General features: G+C 43.6%; 1 protein-coding gene across 2 annotated transcripts; it reads left to right on the top strand.

Annotated features, from left to right (window-relative positions):
• The first annotated feature begins 688 nt into the window (after positions 1–688).
• Positions 689–26,738, top strand: LOC110499424 (probable E3 ubiquitin-protein ligase TRIM8). Of its 2 annotated transcripts, XR_005037992.1 has the most exons (6): positions 689–3,515; positions 17,869–17,964; positions 23,538–23,803; positions 24,221–24,336; positions 24,470–25,188; positions 25,263–26,738. XR_005037992.1 is itself a non-coding variant. In XM_036956270.1 (5 exons), exons 1-5 carry the CDS (start codon positions 2,895–2,897, stop codon positions 25,132–25,134), a joined length of 1,764 nt encoding a protein of 587 aa, XP_036812165.1. In that variant the 5' UTR covers positions 690–2,894; the 3' UTR covers positions 25,135–26,734. The 2 variants fall into 2 exon arrangements, 1 of the variants encoding a protein (XP_036812165.1); XM_036956270.1 differs by having other exon boundaries at positions 690–3,515; positions 24,470–26,734.
• The last annotated feature ends 823 nt before the right edge of the window (positions 26,739–27,561 follow it).

Raw genomic sequence — 27,561 nt, 5'->3', positions numbered from 1 at the left:
CAATTAAGGTCTACAGTAGTCTCAGGAGCACTAGGGTAGCTTCTGTCCTCTTCTAGGTATATTGACTTCAAAACAAAACCTAGGAGGCTCATGGTTGTCACATAGACTTAAACAGTAATTATGACAACTTCCAGAGGTAATTCTTCAACCTGTCCACCCAATCAAAGTATCAAAGAATGGATCTAGTTCTGAAAGCATTAACTACAGCTAGCACTGCAGTGCATAACATGTGGTGAGTAGTTGACTCGAAGAGTAAGAAATACAATATTTGAACAAATTAATTTCTTCCAAAATTAAGAAGCAAGTGAGAGAGAGCTTGCTATATCTTTTTTTTCTCTCTCTTAGCTAGCAAATACAGGTACCTAGTTTAGCCTACTCAAACACCCGGCTCAAAAAAGTAGAGGGGCGCTTACTATGGCTATCCAACACTGGAACTTTTCCAAGTCAAGGTAACGTTAAGCATTTGGTTTTATGAATTTACTCTAACTGCTAAACAGCTTTCTGACTGTACTGCATGATTGCGTGTCACACACACAATGTATCAGGTCTGATGGACGTGAACAATGCAACAAATATTTAGCCTTTTAAAAGCCAGTCTCTCCCGCGCCGCTTTTCTCTTCTCCCCAACTCCTTCCGTTAACGTGACACACATCGGTTGTGTGACAGGTCACGTGGCGGTGGAGGAGGAACGGGACCAACCGGAAGGAGGGGGAGCCGATGTTTAGTCCGATTGAACGACTAGTCTAGCTAGCCAGCATTCCTCTTCTCCCCGACGCTCCCCTAGAAAGAAGGAGAGAGCGATTTTAAAAACGAGGGTCACAAATTATAATTCAGATACAGGTTGGATTTGTATGATCAAGACAATTTGCCGTGGACTCGGCTATAAACAACAACGCGACAGAAGGCCTCGAAAATGGCCACATATACACCGCTGGATCTGAAAGAACTGGCGAGGCGTGTTTGAACGCGACGGATTCTTTTTGTTTCGGTGTGATCAGCAAACCAAACGAGTTTTGTGATTAACCAAGGCCCTGTATGGATTCTTTCTAGCTTTTTTTTTTTTAAATGAGGAGTGCAAGATGGCTGATGACAGCTACATTTTAATAAGGCCAGAATAGCGACGCCCTCTTTAAGTTAAGATTAGAAGGGTGTTATATATAAATATATATATACTTTTTTATACACATTAGATAGAATATTGGATGTAAATGTTAAATCTGTGGTAGTCGTAAATATTCTTGCTTATCCTTTATTTATGCGTTGTGCAGCGGCAGAACATAGTGATGTGACGTCTCAGATAATTGAAACGATTTAATTAAGCTTACGAAGTAAGTGGAGAGATGTTTGTTTTTTTCGAAATGTGAGTTGATAATAGTCATGATCCGTCTCTGATTAAACCAAAGGAATGAAGCCAGGACATTTTGGGTCTGGAGACGTTTTGATGGTCTGTGTTTCTGATCTGAATGCTCGCCACAGCAGCCAACATTCCAGTGTATTCTAAAAACCCTTTGTTTTGTGCGTATGAACTGGAGTCGGCTATTAAACTATGCAGTACATAGCCATCTAACGAAGTATTTGTATGATATTTTTTGATCAAGTCTTTATTGGCCAACAACCGAGAGGAAAGAGTATTTGGTGAGAAACGTCGAGGCCTTGTGTGCAGATATGCGATCGTTGCCTGTGGAGGCTTCATAGCTGACGACATTACACATCAAACAAACGGGCTGTTATTTTGTCGCTATCGTGAGGATCAAAGTCCGTCGCAACGTAATACAATGTTTATTGAAGGGCTAAGGACACTTGTCATATGTAACTGATTTGCAAATCAGAATAAATATTTTTTAGTTAGAGCCTACTTAGAAAAAGCTGTCACGAGCAAAATCCTATTAATTGTGAATGCACCTAAAATAGTCTGTTCATTTTTGGAGGACAAAAGAACATAATTAATATTCTCTTCATTGGAACATCGGCGTTTTAGTAACCTTGGGCAAGCTTGATCGATTTACAAATCGCTTTACTCAGGGTGTGGGTATAGGAATAAATTCGGAAACGTAATATTTTCCTTATGTTCATTGCTGGACTTCAATCGATTGAGGAACAAACAAACATAAACCGACGAGGAAGTCGAAGCTAAGTCGTCAAGCTAAAGTAAGACCTACGCAGAAGGGGAGAGGAATGGGTGAGCGTTGAAGTCTTTCATCAGCTGTATAGAAATCAATTCAAGCTTGACGGTGATGTAACCATCTAAACGGCCCTAATTTAGACCGATTCGGTGTAATGTCTGAACCGTATTGCTCGGTAGATCTCTGTGCCTTCATTGCTATCATACCGTAGCTTATACGTGTAGCTATCTGGAAATACGAACAATTGAGGTGTCAGAAATAGGCATATATTACGCACAAAGTCAGACGTTTCTTGCCTAACTCGTGTGATTTAAGATAAACGGGAAGGACCTTTACGGTAAGGTAATATGCATAAGGTCAGCCCGGACTGTGTGTTGTAATCACCGAGGTGTTGTCCGGAGGCCTTTTCTGACAGCGCCTGCCGCTAAGGAATCTGCCTACCTGCTCTGCCCCACAGGATGTGCACTGCTGCCTGGATTTAAAGCAATAGCAGGGAGCTGACGGACATTCACAAGACTCACTGACAGTGTCATCAGTCGGTTGGACTAAACTGGTTGACGGTGCTGGTGATTAAAAATAACCCTTCATTGCTACGTTTTGGCGCTTGCACAATAGACAATTATCCCTCAAGGACTAACATATTGGACTAGAGTATTTCATTATACAGTCCTCAGGACATTTTAACTATAGTCAAGGGGCTTAGTATATGGCTATAGAGCCATAGGATTGTTATTTTTTTTCATGTGAGAAGCTTGTCGTTGTCGTGTGTCTATGTCCGCCACTCCCAACATGGCCTCCAACATGGCGACCTCCGATCTGTCCGAGACGTGGAGGAACTGTTTTGAAGAGGAGCTGATCTGCCCCATCTGCCTGCACGTCTTCTCTGAGCCCATCCAGCTGCCCTGCAAGCACAACTTCTGCCGGGGCTGCATCTCAGAGGCCTGGGCTAAAGACTCTTCCCTGGTCCGCTGCCCCGAGTGCAACCATGCCTACAGTCAGAAGCCCGCTCTGGAGAAGAACCACAAGCTGTCCAACATCGTGGACAAGTTTAACGCGTTGTCTGTAGAGAAGGCGGCCTCGCCGGTGCTGCAGTGTATTCTGTGCCGCCGTGGGCCACCACTCCCGGCCGTGAAGGTGTGCCTACGATGTAGCGCCCCCTGTTGTCAGAGCCACGTCCAGACACACCTGCAGCAGCCCTGCTCCGCTCTGGGACACCTGCTGGTGGAGGCTGAGGCGGTCAAGGCCTGGACGTGTCCGCAGCACGACGAGTACAGACTCTACCACTGTGAGGCAGAACAGACAGCCGTGTGTCAGTACTGCTGCTTCACGCGATGTCATCCCAGTCACGGACACGGGGTCACCGACGTTGAGCTACGACGCAACGATATACGGGTACAATTTAAGATCTATTATGTCTCTTACACCCTTTCCTTTAGTTAAGGACAAAGCTGCTCAAATTGGGAAAAATATTGTGTGTGTGTGTCAGGGCTTCCGTTAGGAAAATGTGGCACCTCACATTGGACCGGCAGCATTTTAATTTTCAGGACATTTTAAGAAATTTACCGGACCCTTATGCATTGGCTAGGCTACTTTTGAAGCAAGCTAAGATATGCCTCATAATATGTAGTAAAATGTTGAGGTTTCAGACAATGTAAGTATTTTTTGTTTTTAAAATGCATACTGCCCTGCAGCTCATTTCAAAGTGTTGTGTGACACGTTGAAGCCGGCCTAGTTGCCTGTACACTTGACTGGCGAATGGGAAGAGACCTTCAATTACCAGTTGAGAAATGAAAATAGCTCTTTTTGAATTGTGGCCATCAAAAGTTTAACACGTGATTGCATTTAGAATTGTTGTGCAATGATTGGGCTTATAAAAGCACGTTTTACTCCAGCGGCAATGAATGCCCTGTTGCAGCAGCTCTCGCGCTACATCGACTGGTATTTCAATCAGTGAACCGGCTAAAATGCATTATTTCGCAATGGGAATTTTCTCTTGTCCTGGACAATTGGCCGGCGGTAATTTATCGTCTTTTTCCTTTTTTTAATCGGCCAAAAGCCGGCTATTACCGGCTAACAGGAAAACCTGGTGTGTGACGTGAGCCTATACTGAATGCATTTCTCTATTTTGATCCATTCCAACCCCCACTCATCTGTTGAGAGTGACAAACAATGTGTTGGAGGGGTGGAACAATGAGGGGTTTCAGCCAGCCTTATCTCCTCAGCACAGGTGCATCCTCGCCTGGGTACACAGGCCGGGAGAAGGGGGTGGTATGGGGGGGGGGGGGGGGTGGTGAAGTGAGATTCTTCACTCCATTCTGTGGTAGAAAAGGATGACGAATGGTTGTTTATGGTTTCCTTTTTGTTTTCTTGTGAATCTCTTTATTTCCTGGTTTCTAGTAAGGAAAGCTGTGGTTGGTTTAAAAACGACAAACTATCCCCAGATTTGGGATATCAGATAGGGGCTAGTCAGTCATACAAGCTTTTCTCCTCACTCATATTGGTGACTACTTCTGGTCTCTGACTCAATAGTATGTTAGTACTCTTGTGTGTAGGTGGATGGGTGTGTTTTTGGGGAACTGCCACATTGGAATGGTTAGGAGGACATTATGTTTTGTATAACAACCTACAGTGTGAATTCCTATCCTCTGATTGTTGCTGTGACTACCATCTCCATATGTGATGAGTGACTTCGGGAACCCGGGGCTAATGCACTGATGCTTAAGTGCGTCTGGTGGAGTTGGTCGTGACGGGGGTAGAGATGCCCTGCAGCCTTCCCCCAAATCATCCCTCCCTACTGGGAGTCCTCGTGGAAAAGATGTTGAATGAGAGGGAGACCTGTTCCAATTGGATGTGTGTATAGTCAGACCCATTCCGCAAAAAGGCCCGTGGAAAAACAGACCTGTGCTGGTCCCGAACCGAGAGGCCCGTTCAGATCCGGGAGTAGAAAGATTGAGCGAAAGAAACCAACTGGGCATTGCCAGCGCCATAAATAAACAATATTTTTGGGGGGGCCAAATGATCCACAATTAAGTGTCCTTAAACTGCCTAGAACAGATATATTTTAGATCTGTAGTATATTCAAAACTTTTTATAGCCTGTTTTATTGGTTTTTACTTTCCTAAACAATAATTGTCCACTTTTACGGTTCCGCTGTCAGAGGTTTGAGCACTAAATGCATCAGGACATTGCAGGTTAGGGGTCCACTGTATGATATTAATATGACCTAAATTATATAAAGAAAGAGAAGCTTAGGCTAGCCCTAAAAGAAGCAGAGAGAAAGATTTTTGATCATAAAATTCATAATATTTTTAGATTATAGGAGTAAATCTGGTAGGCCTAAAACATTCTTCATGACCTCAAGTTCTACTGTCGCTTGTACGCAATGCCTTTATAGCGCTGCAGTAGCTAAACCTAATAATAGCCAAACCAAACATTTTTATTAGGGTAATATCAAAAGCCATTGTTTATAGGGAAAGTACGAACAGGTGGCATTTAGTTTCATCTCTCCTCGTTGGTTTTTCCTTTTCATGGTTTGAGTGGGAGTAGCCAGTGGGAGTAGCCAGTGGGAGTAGCCAGTGGGAGTAGCCAGTGCGAGTAGCCAGTGCGAGTTGCCATTGGGCTACCGGTAATTCTATTATATTGCGGCAAACCCGACATTAGTTGGAACATAATCTGGCCTAAGAAAATTACTTAACAGAATTAAACAAAACACATGTTGCGTATTTTTATGCACAGTCATTCTGAAAATGACTTTTTCTCACATGGCTAACTACCAGGAAGTTGGAAAAGACCGTCTGAGTGGTCAGGGAGCTTATATCCATGAGCTCACCTTGACTAACAGCTCTTTGAAACGCCTATGTCAAACAACTTGTCAAACAACTTGGACACAGTGAGCAGTGTTGCAGTCAAATCATCTCAAGCTAATTTGGTGATCAACAAAGCAACTCGAAGAACATTGAAATTGCATCAATTATATCTATATATTTATCTCCCGTTTGTCCTGTCTGTTGTGATGCGGTTCACAGCAGCACTGACGGATGTTTTGACTTGACAACTGTGTCAGTTTTGAACTATCCTTTTGTTCCAGTAACTACTTAACATGCTCGCTGAAGACCTAGCTAGCCAGTAACTACTTAACATGCTCGCTGAAGACCTAGCTAGCCAGTAACTACTTAACATGCTCGCTGAAGACCTAGCTAGCCAGTAACTACTTAACATGCTCGCTGAAGACCTAGCTAGCCAGTAACTACTTAACATGCTCGCTGAAGACCTAGCTAGCCAGTAACTACTTAACATGCTCGCTGAAGACCTAGCTAGCCAGTAACTACTTAACATGCTCGCTGAAGACCTAGCTAGCCAGTAACTACTTAACATGCTCGCTGAAGACCTAGCTAGCCAGTAACTACTTAACATGCTCGCTGAAGACCTAGCTAGCCAGTAACTACTTAACATGCTCGCTGAAGACCTAGCTAGCCAGTAACTACTTAACATGCTCGCTGAAGACCTAGCTAGCCAGTAACTACTTAACATGCTCGCTGAAGACCTAGCTAGCCAGTAACTACTTAACATGCTCGCTGAAGACCTAGCTAGCCAGTAACTACTTAACACCAGACACAGATTAAAGGGGAAACGTATGCCTTTTCCATTGATAAATAGGGTAAACCTTTTATTATATTTGACACCCTACCGTCTAATTTTGGCACCAGTAGAGTAGCTATATAAACCACACCCCTCTGCAAACACTCCCTCAATGTTGGTTATAAGCAGTGTACAAGCACTGAGCATATTTCAGGTCTGCTTAGCACAAATTTGAACGTTAAAGTGATGTGCAACTTCCAGTGCGCGTTTACTGTGAACACTGAGGCTGTACCCACTAAGTTAGCCACAGTAGCCTACATGGCCACTGTTAATACTATTTGATCATAATGTAGGCTTACCAGAGTGGCCTACCATCAAAAACAATGGAGAAAATACATCCCATATCATTTTAACATGGAAATAGCTGTTCTGTCATTCAGCGTACAATAGCAGCCAATGTGTGGTGTTCAATGTAGGCCTACATTCCATGAGACTTTTGGAAAAAATGTGCAGGGCTTGACATTAACCTGTTTAACCACTTGTCCTTCAGACAAGGAGGTGACTGAAATTGTTTCATGCAAGAATAATTCAGAATAAATGCATTATTATTCCTGTACCATTTTTATTACAGAGAATCAAACAAATTATGTTACCCTCTGTCTATTGGCTACTTAGCTTATTCAAGCCTGTCTCAAAATATGAAACTGCTCCTTTTAAGGCAAAAAAAAAAGAAGCTCTTTACCTGACTCGCTTTTTCAAAAAGCTCTTGTAGGAAGCAATCACTCCCCTTGGGTAAGATGCGGAAGACACGTTTAAGTTGAATGCATTCAGATGTACAACAGACTAGGTATTTCCCTTTCCCTATTGCTGACTACAAATGATTTATAACTGGGTTAATACCTCATGAACTAGCAAAGGATATGAACAAAATGTGCACACATGCAGCTTTCGCTTTGATCTCAAAACAAGCTCATGCTGTAAGCACAGTCCAGTTCAAAGTACATGGCACAGAGCCATATATGGCAATGGTCTATTTACTTATAGGCCTCCTGTACCTCTGCTTGTTTATGCCACACAAGTCTTTGTAGAGTACGGGCTGAGTAGTGCATGTCAATGCAATAGAATCCTACTCCAATGCATTCTGCCTAGGGTTGCAAAGGGTCTGAAACTTAACAGTACATTTACAGACATTTTCAGTGGGAAGTTAAGCCCGGGAATTTTGCTTAAATTCATTAAAGTTGGCTTATGACAGGGAACCTTTTTTTTGTGGGATACACAGTGCAATTCTAGGACTTATGGCATATTTTGGTTAAACTATCCCCAATTCAATGGATTTGCAAACCTCTGCATGCACAGTGCTTTCTTCCATCACATGTACACCTGATTCTCAACATCTTGCTCACTGAGATGCTATTGAGCCCACGCTACTACACTATCTGAGCCATTTACATGCTTTCTGGTAAGTTTTGATTACAATACTGGGTGGGGAAAATATATTATATGACATGATTTTTTGTTAACAAGTAAATAGTAGCCTACATCAACGTGTGTTTAAAACATTTCTAACTTGTTAACAATTTCTGCAAGTTAGTTTTTGCAAATAGTTAATGCAAATAGTCCGGATAACCATTTGGTTACCTGTTCAGGAGTCTTATGGCTTGGGGGTAAAAACTGTTGAGAAGCCTTTTTGTCCTAGACTTGGCACTCTGGTACAGCTTGCCATGTGGAAGTAGAGAGAACAGTCTATGACTGGGGTGGCTGGGGTCTTTGACAATTCTTAGGGCCTTCCTCTGACACCGCCTGGTATAGAGGTCTTGGATGGCAGGCAGCTTGGCCCCAGTGATGTACTGGGCCGTACGCACTACCCTCTGTAGTGCCTTGCGGTCGGAGGCCTAGCATCTGCCGTACCAGGCAGTGATGCAACCGGTCAGGATGCTTTCGATGTTGCAGCTGTAGAACCTTTTGAGGATCTCAGGACCCATGGTGTGTTTGGACCATTGTAGTTTGTTGTTGATGTGGACACCAAGGAACTTGAAGCTCTCAACCTGCTCCACGACAGCCCCGTCGATGAGAATGGGGGCGTGCTCGGTGCACCTTTTCCTGTAGTCCACAATCATCTCCTTAGTCTTGGTTATGTTGAGGGAAAGGTTGTTATTCTGGCACCACCCGGCCAGGTCTCTGACCTCCCTCTTGGCTGTCTCGTCATTGTTGGTGATCAGGCCTACTACAACTGTTGTGTCGTCTGCAAACTTAATGATGGTGTTGGAGTCGTGCCTGGCCATGCAGTCGTGGGTGAACAATGTTGATGACAACGATGCAGTTGCCACTTTGCTTCTTAATATACATCTACTAACTAGCATTCTATAATTACACTATTAGCTTGTGTTTCTTACATCTGCAAACAGCTAGTTTGTCTTTTCTTAGCAAGTTGTTCCAAAATCTTGTTAGCCACTGATTGTTAGCTGCTAATCGCTAGGTAGCTAATAAATGTACTGAGTAAGAGCAAGCGTAATTAGCTACAAAGCCTGATAATACCAGTGATGGTGTTGACTTAAATCATCTTGTTTGCGCAACAGTGTCTTCTAAATTAGAGGTAAACGCAAAGCAAGAATGTTAGCAACATGAAGTAGCTAAGAGAACATTCAATGTAGCCAAAGCTTATAGGGTCCCCTAGGAAACACCTATCAACACTTTAGTTCTTACCCTGTCACAATAGCTCCTCGCTGGCATTTCCATTTGTTGTCATGTCAAACAACACTGTATTCAAAGTGCCCACTATTATATTCTAACTATATAATTAGAGTATACATTCTATTTCCATGATTCCAACAGTTAACACAAGTGTTTTGCTCTAAATCGCAATTCAAATTGCATCATTTGGTAAAGAATAAGGCCCAGATTGCTTGCCCATATCGTGTAGCCCTATGTGGTAGTGTAGAAATGGTCTGAACAGTATAAAACAATCAGAATGGAGAAAGACCCATTGAAATAATTTAGAATATGTGTTGCCACCTAAGGGTCACACACTACTCATAAAGCAAATGTAGAACTTTTATTATTAAACATAAAATACCGTCAGTTTTTAAATATATATATATAGATTTTTTTTCTAGTTTTTCCCCCTAATCTTTACAGGAAAATGCCACAGGCACTATCTGATGTGTGGAAATATTTCACTGCAGCTAATGTAGAAGGAACATCTGTGTACATTTGCAAATACTGTGCCAAATCATTTGTGTAGAATGCAACAAATATACAGAATAATCTGGCCAAGTGCATAAAGTTCCCTCAGCGCTCACAACAAGCAACCTCTGACAAAAGTGCCTCTACTTCTATTTAAGGTGAAAATTAGTCAGAGAAATGCTGATGAATGTCTTGCTCGAGCTGTGTATGGACCTGGTTCACATCTGATGCGCACAGGCAATGTCTATTGGATGAGATGTTATTCGCCCAGCATACACCCCTCATACCATACATGCTTTATCTACTCATTTGCCAGATGTAGAGTTCAACAGAGTTCTAGTGACAGTCAAGCAAACCGTAGAGAAAGCAGACTGTATTGCAATCATCTCTGATGGGTGGTCGAATGTTCTTGGGCAAGGAATAATTAACTAAATATCCACCTCTCAACCAGTATTCTACAAGAGCACAGACACAAGGGACAACAGACACACTGGTCTCTACATTGCAGATGTGCTGAAGGCAGTCATCAATGACCTTGGACCACAGAAGGTATTTGCACTGGTGACAGACAGTGCTGAGAACGTGATGGCTGATTGGTCTAAAGTGGAGGAGTCCTACCTTCGCATCACACCCATTGGCTGTGCTGCTCATGCATTGAATCTGCTCCTCCACGAGGTCATGGCACTGAAAACAATGGTATGTGAAGGGTCATCAAGTTATAACAGCCATCTACCTCACCTAGCAAAGTGAGAAGAATAATAGAACCACATTGAAGCTGCCCAGCAATACCCGTTGGGGTGGTGTCAGCATGTTTGACAGTCTCCCGGAGAGGAAGGAGTCTCCAAGAAATGGCCATAACACAGTCTGCCGATATGAACAGCCCCATCAAGAGGATCCTCCTGGATGATGTATTTTGGGAGAGAGTGGTAAGCAGCCTGAAACACCAGAAACCTATAGCAGTAGCCATTGCATGGATTGAGGGAGACAATGCCATCCTGTCTGATGTTAAGTAAAATAATAAATCCGTACTGCCCTGCCCACTTCACTGTTGCTCCAAGCAGAGGAAACTGCAGTGCTGAAATGCATCAAAAAGCGTGAAGACTTCTGCCTGAAGCCCATACACGCCGCAGCATACATGTTGGACCCCAAGTATGCTGGCAAGAGCATCCTGCCTGTATGAGTGCAAGGTTCTTGGCAGTCTGGCGAGTACACTTCCAAGCAAGGGCTTTGCGATTGAGATGCAATATGGCAGTCATGCCAACATATCTCATCAGCCACCTGGTGGAAGGGACTTTGGATCTGAGGCTCTCTCCCCTGTTGCCTCCATCATCCTCCAAATCCCACCAACATCGGCCGCCTCAGAGCGCAACTGGTCCTTGTTTGGGAACACAAACACCAAAGCACGCAACAGGCTGACCAGTACAAGGGTTGAAAAATTGGTGGTCATCTGGGCAAATGAGGCTTTTTGAGCCTGACAAAGAGCCATCTTCAACAAGGTTGGAAAGGGACCGTGAAGATGAGGCTTCAGTCTGATGTTCAAGAGGTGAACATTGAGGAGGTCCAGGGAGAAGACATGGAAGCCTGAGAGGAAGACAGTCTAGAAACTAAAGCTTTTGTTATCATTTTACAGATTGTTATGTTGCATTGAAAGTGGCTAATATTGCTTTGATTCGATCACAATTGCATCAGTAAAGGGAAACGTTGATGTTGTTAACTTCTTACGGCTGAAATCCCATTAACATTATCGATTTGACAACAGCCAGTGAAATTGCAGGGCGCCAAATTCAAACAGAAATCTCATTAAAATTCCTCAAACATACAAGTATTATACACCATTTTAAAGATAAACTTGTTGTTAATCCCACCACAGTGTCCGACTTCAAAAAGGCTGTACAGCGAAAGCACACCATATGATTGTTAGGTCAGCACCTAGTCACAAAAAAACACCAATTTTTCCAGCCAAAGTGAGGAGTCACAAAAAGCAGAAATAGAGAAAATGAATCACTAACCTTTGATCTTCATCAGATGACACTCATATGACTTCATGTTACACAATACATGTATGTTTTGTTCGATAAAGTTCATATTTATATCCAAAAATCTCAGTTTACATTGGCGCGTTATGTTCAGTAATGTTTTGCTTCCAAAACATCTGGTGATTTTGCAGAGAGCCACATCAATTTACAGAAATAATCATCATAAATGTTGATGAAAATACAAGTGTTATACATGGAATTAAAGATATACCTCTCCTTAATGCAACCGCTGTGTCAGATTTTCAAAAAAGCTTTACGAAAAAAGCACACCATGCAATAATCTGAGAACAGCGCTCAGAGACCAAAACAAGCCATACAGATACCCGCCGTGTTGTAGAGTCAACAGAAGTCAGAAATAGCATTATAAATATTAACTTACCTTTGATCTTCATTGGAATGCACTCCCAGGAATCCCAGTTCCACAATAAATGTTTGTTTTGTTCGATAAAGTCTATATATGTCCAAATACCTCCCTTTTTGTTCGCGTTTAGTTCACAAATCCAAATTCACAAGGTGCAGGCTCTTAGTTCAGACGACAGTTCCATTACAGTTCGTAGAAACATGTCAAACGATGTATAGAATCCATCTTCAATAATAGTCCAACCGGACAATTCCTTTGTCTTTAGAAATGAAAAGAAACGCAGCTAGCTCTCACGGCCGCGCGCATGACTTAGCTCATGGCATTCTGCCAGCCCCCTGACTCAAACAGCTCTTATTCGTTCCCCCTTCACAGTAGAAGCCTGAAACAAGGTTCTAAAGACGGTTGCCATCTAGTGGAAGCCTTAGGAAGTGCAACCGGACCAAATTTTATACTGTAAATTGGATAGGCAAAGACTTAACCTACAAACCTCAGATTTCCCACTTCCTGGTTGGATTTTTTTCTCAGGTTTTTGCCTGCCATATGAGTTCTGTTATACTCAGCATTCAAACAGTTTTAGAAACTACAGAGTGTTTTCTATCCAAATCTACTAATTATATGCATATCTTAGCTTCTGGGCCTGAGTAGCAGGCAGTTTACTCTGGACACCTTATTCATCCTAGCTCCTCAATTCTGCCCCCCAGCCATAAGAAGTCTAGAACAGCGGTAACCAACCTTTTGAGTCAAGATCACCTTCTGAGTCAAAATGCAAGCTGAGTTCTACCGTTCATATTTTCTTTTAACATGACTTAAACGTAAGCCTATACAACATTAACCAATTAAAAAAACAGTACTGGTTTGTTAGAGGCCCAATACATTACCACTGCATATTGGCTTTGCTGGAATTGCCCTGACAATGCATTGTTGTTCGGGCCTTTTAAAAAAAAAAAATTCATCTGTTTCAAAATTTGAGGTAGGCTGTATGATCACACCGGTAATAGATCCGTTTTGTATTACTTGTGAAGCACAGCTGAGTGAGCATACATTTAAATCAACCACTTTCAGCTGGACATAAACTATATGTTTTGAGTTGCAATTGACTGACACAGATAACAAGCTTGTGCAGTTCTCATCACCTCACACATTATCTTAACAGAGGATGTGTCCAGAAACACATGGCAGTTATATCGGACCAGACCCCAGTCAGAATTTAGGACCCCGGACCTGCTCAAGTCCTGGGTCGGATCTTGGAATTTCGGGTCTCTTGGACCTGTGAAGAACTCCTAGAATTCAGATCACAGACCTCCACTGTGTGTGTGAAGATGCTAAAGGAGGAGTGAATTGCCCTACTTATAACCTTTCCCCCAGGAAGTGGAATGTTCCAATTTCTGTCTTGTTTCCTCTGCTGAATCCCAAATCAAAATCCTACATTTCAGATCCAGAGAGGATCCTAGGGAGTAAAGGCTAGAACTCTCTATTTGGGATTGGGAAGTCTGGGAATTCCTTATCTTGTGTTTTTGGCCTTAGTTTGGCGTCAGTTGTGCCGGCTGGCCTGGTACTCTGGTTTGGCCAATCTGAGCGTGTGTGTTGTAGCCATGCTAACGCCAGCCCAGAATAACCAGTGTTGTGACAACGGTATCATGAGTGGGCCTAATGTGTGTTTGTGGGGCTCAGAAAGAGTATTGAGGAAGAGGTGAGGAGCAGCAGGAGAAAATCTCTCACTCTCTGCCCCCCAGTTGCTCTCCCGCTCGCCTTTCTCTCCACCCTTGGGATGGGCTCGGTTATTCAAATATCCAAACTGACGTTAATATTCGAATAGTTGTGAATACAAAAAACAAAAAAAATAATCGGTTTATTTCAACAATGAAAAGTCTTTGTCTCAATTGAAATGATCTTTGTGACATTGCCACACACAGCTCTATACCATGACATTTGACAGCTCTATACCATGACATTTGACAGCTCTATACCATGACATTTGACAGCTCTATACCATGACGTTTGACAGCTCTATACCATGACATTTGACAGCTCTATACCATGACATTTGACAGCTCTATACCATGACATTTGACAGCTCTATACCATGACGTTTGACAGCTCTATACCATGACGTTTGACAGCTCTATACCATGACGTTTGACAGCTCTATACCATGACGTTTGACAGCTCTATACCATGACGTTTGACAGCTCTATACCATGACGTTTGACAGCTCTATACCATGACGTTTGACAGCTCTATACCATGACGTTTGACAGCTCTATACCATGACGTTTGACAGCTCTATACCATGACATTTGACAGCTCTATACCATGACATTTGACAGCTCTATACCATGACATTTGACAGCTCTATACCATGACATTTGACAGCTCTATACCATGACATTTGACAGCTCTATACCATGACATTTGACAGCTCTATACCATGACATTTGACAGCTCTATACCATGACATTTGACAGCTCTATACCATGACATTTGACATTCTTAATTCAATAATCCAACACACTTTTGAATGTAGATTTATTGACGTGTGCCCCATATAAAGACTGTGTAGCCTACATAGGTTCATGCGTGTATCTTGTTGTTGGCACCAGTCAGAGGCTCCATGTGTAGCAACGTGACGTGGGAGATCTCTAAATCAGTGTAAAATATAATTAAAATGACGGAATTAAATTGGCTAAATGAGGATTAGACTACAACGAGCAACCGACAGGTAGTCTGTTTAATCCGAATGGAGTTGTCAAAATATCCTCAACTAGCTAACCTTAGCTTCTTTACATTGATTTGATACAGTAAATCAAATCAAATCAAATGTATTTATATAGCCTTTCGTACATCAGCTGATATCTCAAAGTGCTGTACAGAAACCCAACCTTAAAACCCCAAACAGCAAGCAATGCAGGTGTAGAAGCACGGTGGCTAGGAAAAACTCCCTAGAAAGGCCAAAACCTAGGAAGAAACCTAGAGAGGAACCAGGCTATGAGGGGTGGCCAGTCCTCTTCTGGCTGTGCCGGGTGGAGATTATAACAGAACATGGCCAAGATTTTCAAATATTCATAAATGACCAGCATGGTCCAATAATAATAAGGCATAACAGTTGAAACTGGAGCAGCAGCACGGCCAGGTGAACTGGGGACAGCAAGGAGGTATCACGTCAGGTAGTCCTGAGGCATGGTCCTAGGGCTCAGGTCCTCCGAGAGAGAGAGAGAGAGAGAGAGAGAGAGAATTAGAGAGAGCACACTTAAATTCACACAGGACACTGAATAGGACAGGAGAAGTACTCCAGATATAACAAACTGACCCTAGCCCCCCGACACATAAACTACTGCAGCATAAATACTGGAGGCTGAGACGGGAGGGGTCAGGAGACACTGTGGCCCCATCCGAGGACACCCCCGGACAGGGTCAAACAGGATGGATATAACCCCACCCACTTTGCCAAAGCACAGCCCCCACACCACTAGAGGGACATCTTCAACCACCAACTTACCATCCTGAGACAAGGCCGAGTATAGCCCACAAAGATCTCCGCCACGGCACAACCCAAGGGGGGGCGCCAACCCAGACAGTAAGATCACATCAGTGACTCAACCCACTCAAGTGACGCACCCCTCCTAGGGACGGTATGAAAGAGCCCCAGTAAGCCAGTGACTCAGCCCCTGTAATAGGGTTAGAGGCAGAGAATCCCAGTGGAAAGAGGGGAACCGGCCAGGCAGAGACAGCAAGGGCGGTTCGTTGCTCCAGAGCTTTTCCGTTCACCTTCCCACTCCTGGGCCAGACTACACTCAATCATATGACCCACTGAAGAGATGAATCTTCAGTAAAGACTTAAAGGTTGAGACCGAGTTTGCGTCTCTTACATGGGTAGGCAGACCATTCCATAAAAACGGAGCTCTATAGGAGAAAGCCCTGCCTCCAGCTGTTTGCTTAGAAATTCTAGGGACAATTAGGAGGCCTGCGTCTTGTGACCGTAGCGTACGTGTAGGTATGTACGGCAGGACCAAATCAGAGAGATGGGTAGGAGCAAGCCCATGTAATGCTTTGTAGGTTAGCAGTAAAACCTTGAAATCAGCCCCTTGCCTTGACAGGAAGCCAGTGTAGGGAGGCTAGCACTGGAGTAATATGATCACATTTTTTGGTTCTAGTCAGGATTCTAGCAGCCGTATTTAGCACGAACTGAAGTTTATTTAGTGCTTTATCCGGGTAGCCGGAAAGTAGAGCATTGCAGTAGTCTAACCTAGAAGTGACAAAAGCATGGATTAGTAAAGACAGCCACATATTTTTTTAACCAGGTAAGTTGACTGAACACGTTCTCTTTTACAACAACAACCTGGAGAATACTAACAGGGAAAAGGGTGAATGAGCCAATTGGAAATGATTACATGGCCATGATGGTCAGATTAGGAATTTAACCACGACACCACCCCTACAATAAGTGCCATGGGATCCACAGAGTCAGAACACCTAATTTTAACATTCCATCCAAAAGAAGTTGAGTGAACACGTTCTCTTTTACAACAACAACCTGGAGAATACTAACAGGGAAAAGGGTGAATGAGCCAATTGGAAATGATTACATGGCCATGATGGTCAGATTAGGAATTTAACCACGACACCACCCCTACAATAAGTGCCATGGGATCCACAGAGTCAGAACACCTAATTTTAACATTCCATCCAAAAGACAGCACCTTACACAGGGCAATGTCCCCAATCACTGCCTTGGGGCATTGAGATTTGTTTTTTAGCCCAGAGGTAAGAGTGCCTCCTACTGGCCCTCCAACACCACTTCTAGCAGCCTCTGGTCTCCCATCCAGGGACCAACCCTGCTTATCTTCCAAGGCAAGCCAGCAGTGGGATACAGGGTGGTATACTGCTGACAAATGGGATGATAGATTAACCTATGGCATTTATAAGTTTGTCTAACTATCATGAGTCAGTGGCTACTTTTTCTCTCCCTCCCATGTCAACATACCACCAGTCCCTGCCCATCCCCCGCCCTGCTGCAGTGCGCACCCTCTCTCCTGAGTCGTGCAGGCTGCGCAGCAAACAGGTGTCCAAGCTTAAACAAAGAGCTCCCGAGTGGCGCAGTGGTCTAAGGCACTGCATCTCAGTGCAAGAGGCTTCACTGCAGTACCTGGTTCAAATCCAGGCTGCATCACATCCGGCCGTGTTTGGGAGTCCCATAGGGCGGTGCACAATTAGCCTAGCGTCATCCGGGGTAGGCCGTCATTGTAAATAATAATTTGTTCTTAAATTATTTTTTTAAATAGTCCATTATCTGGCTATCCCCCCAGTTCATCCCTTCATACCTCACACACATGCAACCATAAAATATATATTGGTTGCCATGACAGCCCCCTTCCTCCCCTTAAATGGCGTGTTTGTTAGATGGAGCCTAAATTAGCTGGCTCAGTCTGCTGGAGGCTTGGTAGTGGGCTGGTGGAGTTTGTCTTCACTCATCATATTGATTTGTTCAGAGTTATCGAACCAAACTATGAACTTACCATTTCTCGTTCTCTCCCACTTTCGCTCTCTCTATCTCATCGCTCTCTCCCTCCCCCTTCTCCCCTTTCCACAGCAAAATCTATTGCGGCAGCAGGAGAGGGTGGAGGAGAGAGTTCAGGACATCGATGAGCAGCTCTGTAAACTGGACTCTGACAAGTGTGTGGTAGAGGTACGTCTGATTTCTCAAACTCTCTCTCTGTGTGTATGTATGTATGTGTGTATATCTATGATCTATCTGTCATCTATCCATACACAGAGTACCAGTCAAAAGTTTTGGACACACCTACTCATTCCAGGGTTTTTCTTTATTTTTACTATTTTCTACATTGTGAAATAATAGCGACGACATCAAAACTATGAAATAACACATATGGAATCTTGTAGTAACCAAAAAATTATTCAACAAATCAATATATATTTGAGATTCTTTAAAGTAGCCACCCTTTGCCTTGATAACAGCTTGGCATGATCTCAACCAGCTCCATGAGATAGTCACCTGGAATGCATTTCAATTAACAGGTGTGCCTTTGTTAAAAGTTAATTTGTGGAATTTCTTTCCTTATTTGAGCCAATCAGTTGTGTTGTGACAAGGTAGGGGTGGTATACAGAAGATAGCCCTATTTGGTAAAAGACCAAGTACATATTATAGCAAGAACAGCTCAAATAAGCAAAGAGAAAGGACAGTCCATCATTACAATAAGACATGAATGTCAGTCAATCTGGAAAATTGCAAGAACTTTGAACGTTTCTTCAAGTGCAGTCGCAAAAACCATCAAGCGCTATGATGAAACTGGCTCTCATGAAGACCGCCAGAGGAAAGGAAGACCCAGAGTTATGGCTGCTGCAGAGGATACGTTCATTAGAGTTACCAGCCTCAGAAGTTGCAGTCCAAATAAATGCTTCACAGAGATCAAGTAACAGACACATCTCAACATCAACTGTTCAGAGGAGACTGCGTGTATCAGGCCTTCATGGTTGAATTGCTGCAAGGAAACCACTACTAACGGCCACCAATAAAAAGAGACTTGCTTGGGCTAAGAAACACGAGCAATGGACATTAGACTGGTGGAAATCTGTCCTCAGAATCTGACTCAAAATTTGAGCTTTTTTGGTTCCAACTGCTGTCTTTGTGAGACTCAGAGTAGGTGAACGGATGATCTCCGCATGTGTGGTTCCCACCGTGCTAAGAAACACGAGCAATGGACATTAGACTGGTGGAAATCTGTCCTCAGAATCTGACTCAAAATTTGAGCTTTTTGGTTCCAACTGCTGTCTTTGTGAGACTCAGAGTAGGTGAACGGATGATCTCCGCATGTGTGGTTCCCACCGTGAAGCATGGAGGAGGAGGTGTGATGGTGTGGGGGTGCTTTGCTGGTGACACTCTGTGGTTTATTTCTAATTCATGGGCTCACTTAACCAGCATGGCTACCACAGCATTCTGCAGCGATACGCCATCCCATCTGGATTGCGCTTAGTGGTGCTATTTGTTTCTCAACAGGACAACGACCGACATCTCACCTCCAGGCTGTGTATGAGCTATTTGACCAAGAAGAAGATTGATGGAGTGCTGCATCCGATAACCTGGCCTCTTCAATCACCCGACCTCAACCCAATTGAGATGGTTTGGGATGAGTTGGACCGCAGAGTGAAGGAAAAGTAGCCAACAAGTGTTCAGCATATATGTGGGCACTCCTTCAAGACTACTGTTGGAAAAGCATTCCTCATGAAGCTGGTTGAGAGAATGCCAGGAGTGTGCAAAGCTGACATTGAGGCAAAGGGTGGTTACTTTGAAGAATCTCAAATATAAAATATATTTTGATTTAACACTTTTTTTGGTTACTACGCGATTCCATATGTGTTATTTCCTACTTTTGATGTATTCACTATTATTCTACAATGTAGACAATAGTGAAAATAAAAACTCTTGAATGAGTAGGTGTGTAGGTGTTCTAAAACTCTTGAATGAGTAGGTGTTCTAAAACTCTTGAATGAGTAGGTGTTCTAAAACTCTTGAATGAGTAGGTGTTCTAAAACTCTTGAATGAGTAGGTGTTCTAAAACTCTTGAATGAGTAGGTGTTCTAAAACTCTTGAATGAGTAGGTGTTCTAAAACTCTTGAATGAGTAGGTGTTCTAAAACTCTTGAATGAGTAGGTGTTCTAAAACTCTTGAATGAGTAGGTGTTCTAAAACTCTTGAATGAGTAGGTGTTCTAAAACTCTTGAATGAGTAGGTGTTCTAAAACTCTTGAATGAGTAGGTGTTCTAAAACTCTTGAATGAGTAGGTGTTCTAAAACTTTTGACTGGTACCGTTAAAAAATTTGGGGTCACTCAGAAATGTCCTTGTTTTTGAATGAAAATAACTTTTTTTCTCCAATTAAAATAACATCAAATTGATCAGAAATACAGTGTAGACATTGGTAATGTTGTAATTGCCTATTGTAGCTGGAAACGGCTGAATTTGTTTTATTTTTATGTCATATCTACATAGGCATACAGAGGCCCATTATCAGCAACCATTACTCCTGTGTTCCAATGGCACGTTGTTAGCTAATCCACGTTTATCCTTTTAAAAGGCTAATTAGACAACACTTTTGCAATTATGTTAGCACAGCTGAAAACTGTTCTGATTTAAAGAAGCAATAAAACTGGCCTTCTTTAGACTAGTTAAGTACAGTGCCTTGTGAAAGTATTCGGCCCCCTTGAACTTTGCGACCTTTTGCCACATTTCAGGCTTCAAACATAAAGATATAAAACTGTATTTTTTTGTGAAGAATCAACAACAAGTGGGACACAATCATGAAGTGGAACGACATTTATTGGATATTTCAAACTTTTTTAACAAATCAAAAACTGAAAAATTGGGCGTGCAAAATTATTCAGCCCCTTTACTTTCAGTGTAGCAAACTCTCTCCAGAAGTTCAGTGAGGATCTCTGAATGATCCAATGTTGACCTAAATGACTAATGATGATAAATACAATCCACCTGTGTGTAATCAAGTCTCCATATAAATGCACCTGCACTGTGATAGTCTCAGAGGTCCGTTAAAAGCGCAAAGAGCATCATGAAGAACAAGGAACACACCAGGCAGGTCCGAGATACTGTTGTGAAGAAGTTTAAAGCCGGATTTGGATACAAAAAGATTTCCCAAGCTTTAAACATCCCAAGGAGCACTTGTCGTGGAAATTTCCTCTTTTTACCAAATCATGGGAGCAAACCACACACACAAGTCAGAGTTAGTTATCAAAGTCCATCTTTAATTATATGAGCTCTATCACAACCCTGTGACTCTCAGATTGATTCAGTGTCTCCCAGTGAATCCTCTGAGAGCCCCCTTACAATGCAACTGAGTTCCTTTAATAGCAAAGACACATAGTCAGACAGCATAGACATAACTCATCGTTCAGCTTTGTCTCCTTTCCCAAACCCGTGAAACCATAAACCAATCATCCATATCAACAGGCATATATCAAATTGTCATTTAGATACAACCCACTCTAAATACAAACTCCTGGACAAACTCACGGAGAGGAGGGTGAGGCTATAGTTTAAGATAGAAACAACACTGCAACCCTTCTTTCCCCACTAGAAAAGGTAGGGAGTAAAAGATATGTTTACACATGATGACACTTTGACCTCTCCCCTCTCAGCGGCCCAGGCAACTTAGTTTTGACATAGAACAGATAACTGCAACCTCACCACAGAATTACACAAAAATACCATTCTGATGAGAATTAACTTACACATATTTGATGAATATAAAACATCTTACATATGTTACCAACAAATTCTGAATCTTCCCTAACACACTGTGCAAGCGATAATATTGAAATGGAAGGAGTATCAGACCACTGCAAATCTACCAAGACCTGGCCGTCCCTCTAAACTTTCAGCTCATACAAGGAGAAGACTGATCAGAGATGCAGCCAAGAGGCCCATGATCACTCTGGATGAACTGCAGAGATCTACAGCTGAGGTGGGAGACTCTGTCCATAGGACAACAATCAGTCGTATATTGCACAAATCTGGCCTTTATGGAAGAGTGGCAAGAAGAAAGCCATTTCTTAAAGATATCCATAAAAGTGTAGTTTAAAGTTTGCCACAAGCCACCTGGGAGACACACCAAACATGTGGAAGAAGGTGCTCTGGTCAGATGAAACCAAAATTGAACTTTTTGGCAACAATGCAAGATGTTATGTTTGGCGTAAAAGCAACACAGCTCATCACCCTGAACACACCATCCCCACTGTCAAACATGGTGGTGGCAGCATCATGGTTTGGGCCTGCTTTTCTTCAGCAGGGACAGGGAAGATGGTTAAAATTGATGGGAAGATGGATGGAGCCAAATACAGGACCATTCTGGAAGAAAACCTAATGGAGTCTGCAAAAGACCTGAGACTGGGACGGAGATTTGTCTTCCAACAAGACAATGATCCAAAACATAAAGCAACATCTACAATGGAATGGTTCAAAAATAAACATATCCAGGTGTTAGAATGGCCAAGTCAAAGTCCAGACCTGAATCCAATCGAGAATCTGTGGAAAGAACTGAAAACTGCTGTTCACAAATGCTCTCCATCCAACCTCACTGAGCACGAGCTGTTTTGCAAGGAGGAATGGGAAAAAATGTCAGTCTCTCGATGTGCAAAACTGATAGAGACATACCCCAAGCGACTTACAGCTGTAATCGCAGCAAAAGGTGGCGCTACAAAGTATTAACTTAAGGGGGCTGAATAATTTTGCACGCCCAATTTTTCAGTTTTTGATTTGTTAAAAAAGTTTGAAATATCCAATAAATGTCGTTCCACTTCATGATTGTGTCCCACTTGTTGTTGATTCTTCACAAAAAAATACAGTTTTATATCTTTATGTTTGAAGCCTGAAATGTGGCAAAAGGTCGCAAAGTTCAAGGGGGCCGAATACTTTCGCAAGGCACTGTATCTGGTGCATCAGCGTTCGTGGGTTTGATTACAGGTTCAAAATGGCTACAATCGAAGAACTTTCTTCTGGAACTCGTCAGTCTATTTTTATTCTGAGAAATAATGGCTATTCCATGCGAGAAATTGCCAAAAAGCTGAAGATCTCGTACAGCGCTGTGTACTACTCCCTTCACAGAAAACAGTGCAAACTGGCTCTAACCAGTATAAAAAGAGTGTGAGGCCCTGGTGCACAACTGAGCAAGAGGACAAGTACATTAGTGTCTAGTTTGAGAAACAATACGCCTCACAAGTCCTCAACTGGCAGCTTCTTTACCTGCGGAGGTCCTGGGCTGGCGTAGTTTCACGTGGTCTGCGGTTGTGAGGCCGTTTGGACGTACTGCCAAACTCTGTAAAATGATGGAGGCGGCTTATAGTAGATAAATGAACATTCAATTCTCTGGCAACAGCTCTGGTGGACATTCCTACAGTCAGCATGCCAATTGCACACTCCCTCAACTTGAGAAATATATGGCCTTTTATTGTCCCCAGCACAAGGTGCACTTGTGTAATGATCATGCTGTTTAATCAGCTTCTTGATGTGCCACACCTGTCAGGTGGATGGATTATCTTGGCAAGGGAGAAATGTTCAATAACAGGGATGTAAACAAAAATAAGCTTTAGTGTGTATGGAAAACGTCTGCCATCTTTTATTTAAGCTCTTGAAACATGGGACCAACACTTGACATGTTGCATTTTATATTTCAGTTCAGTATATAACCATAGAGATAATGATGTGTGTCTAACAGTATGTGTTCTCTCCTACAGGACAGAGTGTGTGAGCTGAAAGAGGAGGTGCGTGTGCAGTATCTGCGGATGCAGCACTTCTTGGAAGAAGACTTGTCCCGTACGCTGGAGGTTCTAGAGCGGGCGCGTTCTAGGTTCTGCCAGGAAAACGCGGGCCAGGTTCTAGCTTTGGGAGAACAGAGACACGAGGCCCAGAAGCTGCTCAGCTCAGTCCACACGGCCTTTGGCAAATCTGAGGAGCTGGGCTTCATGAAGAACACCAAGCCTGTCCAGGTCCTCATGGAGCGGTGAGAGACAGGACCATTGCAAACATGTTATTACAGATACAAAAAGGAGATTACACACTTTAACACTGTAATCATATTAGAATGGTCATGCTTGTTACACACATTGCAACTATAGGTACAGTAGTGGGAGGTGTGGTGAAGTTCCAGACTCCTTATATGTTTTTATTACAGGATATGAGCAGTAGCAGCAGAAATGCGCAGGGCTCATTCAAGGATTGAACTGGGATCCTCGCCACAGGGGGAATCGTATGGTCCCGGAGTCAAGAGTGTTAACCACTCATCTAGACTCCGGTCCCGCAACTATACTTTTAATGGAGCGCTAAGATACCAGGCTTGTTACATTCATATTTGTGTGTGTGTGTGTGTGTGTGTGTGTGTGTGTGTGTGTGTGTGTGTGTGTGTGTGTGTGTATTGCAGGTCTCAAGGGTGCGTGGGCAGTGCACTCCCTCCCTACAAGGTGGGAAGTCTCAACTCTAAGCTGTTCCTGTCAGAACTCTCCAAAAGAGAGAAGAGCCTACGGAAAACAATGGAAGGTAGGATTGAGAGAATTATCTTTACAGAACCATCACAGCCTTATCTGGTTTGTCTTAGTGGATCAAGGTAATTCTGATCCCCTCTTCTCTTTCCTCTTCCTCTACCTCTCTCACCCCCCCCCCCCCCCTCCAGCCCCCCTAACCCCTCCCTCCTCATTCCTCCAGTCCGTCCCTGCGTCTCCCAGCGGCCTTGGATCGGGGGTGGAGAAACGCAAACACTCCTCGGCATTCCCAGAAGGCAACGGGAAAAACACTGCTTCCGGGTTCAAGGACTCCTCATCTTCCTCCTCTAAGCAGCCCTACCAGGGCCCAAACTCCGCCCCCGGAGAGGGCCAATCCTCGAATCAGCAGCCTCTGGGTCCCTGTGGCCCCTCCCACATGAACGAAGGTGGCGGAACAGGAAGTGGAAGTGGCTCTCTGACCAATCACCATTCAGGGTCTGTGTTCGGTCCCTCTCACTTCCCCCCTGCCGGCAGTAGCTCCTCCCATTCTTCCCAGCAGGCTGTGCTCCCCCAGTATGGCGGGCGTAAGATCCTGGTGTGTACCATGGATAACTGCTACTGCTCCGGGGTACCCTCCGTGTCGGGGCACCGCGGCCACCCGCCCTACCCACGTTCAGGCTCCTTTCCCTGGGTAAGCGCCCAGGACTATCCCCATCCCCCTGGCCTAGCCTCTGGAGCTCCAGCCATGCAAGGGCTTGCTGTCAGAGACTGGATAGACGCACAGCAGACGCACCGACACACAGACTTCTATGGGCTGTATGGGCAGCCCTCCACCAAGCACTATGTCACCAGTTAACACACACATTTCTACAAGCAATTAGGTCTCCGGTTAGCACTGCGCTACTAGTTAACACACACACACACACACACACACACACACACACACACACACACACACACACACACACACACACACACACACACACACACACACACACACACACACACACAATTAGATGCACTTACAGAGATACACACATTCGGAACATGTATACCGCTACACACACAGAAGTACACTTCTACTGGTTATACGGACAATCCTCTGCTTAGCACCATGTTACAACTCAGACGCATTTACGCACACACCACACTCGGGGGCAGGGTTGATATATTAGTTTTCTATGTTTTCTTCGTCAGACAGACAGACAGTGTTACTGTATGATGATTATATGTGTGTTTGTGCAGCAACTGTTGACGCTGAAGCATTTCGGCTCAACTAAAATGTTTTAGCGACATCTCCCTCCCTGTCGTAGTGAGATCGATTAGCCTTATAATATTGTTATTACTGTTCTGATTATTTTCTGTCTGTTGGACATGGGGTATCTGATGGATGTGTGAAGAGAAGGATGGTTTATTACTGTTAAAGCTCTGGTTTTGTTGCAGCACTTTTGTCTCCTCTCCTTGCTGAGTTCAGGAATGTACTGTACAGCTTGAACACACACACTCATGCTTCCAGGTTCTCTTCTGTGTGTGTGTGTGGGACTCCCTCCATGCACTTTGGGGGTGTTGGGATTTCGCTCTGTGTAGAAGTTGCCCTGATCGTAGACACAGGTCTACAATCAGTTTACCCGCGCCCCCCCCAATCCTAACCTTAAACATCATAGGGTCAAATGACAGAGACTGACCCTAGATCAGGATGTAGGGGTAACTGTAAGCCTCCTCCGTTTATAGACCTTCTCTGTTCCTTTTCTCTATGCCCATCTCACTGGAAAGGGGATCCACACCCCTTCCCTCCTCCTGTCAGGCTTCCCCTCGGATTAAATTCTTCCGTCTGAAAGACTAAGAGACTGTCTCCTTTTATTTTCTAGTTATTAATATACGAATCATGACACGTGAGTTATTGCCATATGAGTAATAACCCCATATGAGCAGGTTTCATGTTTGTCTTAAAGCTAGTTGGCCTGGTAGACACGACTGAGGCTCTCCGAGCCACTATATGGCCTGGGCTGGACTGGACAGACCAAACAAATCAGCTCAAGCATCCAGGGGTGTGACGGTGACGATGCGCTAATGATGTACTTCCTGCAGGGTGATGTCACGTCCTTTCAACAAGCACACAAGCTCTCTGCTTCAAGTTTGCGGCTGTAAGCATGCGGGGAAGAGTTTTATAAAGCACTCTGGAATATTACAAAACAAAAAGATCAGTAACCGTTTTAAAAAGGATGAGCGAAAGTACTGGTTGAGGGTTTTTTCATGAACTTTTTCTAAAGAGGAACTGGACTGCCTGACGTATCCATTGGTCAAAAACGCTGGAAAGGAACCATTGTTACAAGAACAGTCGACCAATATAAAAAATTTAAAAAAAGGAAAACTATCTTTTTTGTAAATATTTTGTGAAATGAAAAATTAAGGACATGTCATTTGGAGGAGGGTTCCAAATAAATGAAATAATTTAATTCAGTTTTCCATTTGTTGTCATCATAGCCCAAGAGGCTTCTTACTTTTCTCTCCCATTCAGCCTTTGTATTCATATATGTTAATAATACACAACTGAACTAAATGTCATGTAGTGGGTTGAAGGGAGAATCCCATAAGAATACAACCAACACCCATATGGGAAGACATCCAACTAAGTAAGGGTGTTAGTCTGAGAGTAAAAACCCTGTGGTGAGAGGTGGGAGAAAAACACAGTCAAAGTTGTCCTCTTTCTCTGGTGAAGAGTCAGAGGTGGGAGCCCCCCCCCCCCCCCCCCCCCCCACTCGTTCACTCAATCTCACACTCTGGAGAAGGTCCTTCTGCTCTGTCTTTCTGTGGAGGCTGGGTTGGGGATGTTGGTAATATCTTGAGGAGAGAGCGGAGTTCCAGTAAACAAGCTGAGTTCCAGCTCTCCATCTGAGAAGTCAGCTGATTTGAGGCGAGGTTGGGGGCCGGGTGGCTGAATCTGGGTCAGTCTTACCTTCGCTGTCCGCCCCCTCAACCCTACAGCTCACACACACAGTCATCTGTTAACTCGAGAAATGAGTCAAAAGAGAAACTGAGATCCTGCTCCCACCAACAAAACGACATACTAACATCAGCAGTACAATATCCCTAGGTTTCTATTGCAGTGGAAACGTAATGTGTAGTGGCAGCACATCAGAGAGAGGAAGATGTCTATCTGGGTGGGGTTCGCTGGTGTTGGTTTTTGTGTGTGTGAGAATATTACAATACTATCGCCTCGTTGTCGATAAGGTTTGGCTTGACTAAAATGTTTCTTTAAACCCATAGTCCGTGCTAGGCCATG

Source organism: Oncorhynchus mykiss, chromosome 20, assembly GCF_013265735.2.
Source record: "Oncorhynchus mykiss isolate Arlee chromosome 20, USDA_OmykA_1.1, whole genome shotgun sequence".
Lineage (NCBI taxonomy): Eukaryota > Metazoa > Chordata > Actinopteri > Salmoniformes > Salmonidae > Oncorhynchus > Oncorhynchus mykiss.
Note: the sequence above shows the minus strand (reverse complement) of the source record. Positions and strands in the feature narration are given on the sequence as shown.

What these genes read in the sequence shown, in the direction of transcription:
- LOC110499424 (XM_036956270.1), top strand. Translation starts at nt 2,895, where the DNA reads ATGTCCGCCACTCCCAACATGGCCTCCAACATGGCGACCTCCGATCTG. An exon ending in GTCCAGGTCCTCATGGAGCG is followed by an intron (nt 23,804 to 24,220) that starts GTGAGAGACAGG and finishes TGTGTATTGCAG; the next exon opens with GTCTCAAGGGTGCGTGGGCA. An exon ending in CCTACGGAAAACAATGGAAG is followed by an intron (nt 24,337 to 24,469) that starts GTAGGATTGAGA and finishes CCCCCCCTCCAG; the next exon opens with CCCCCCTAACCCCTCCCTCC.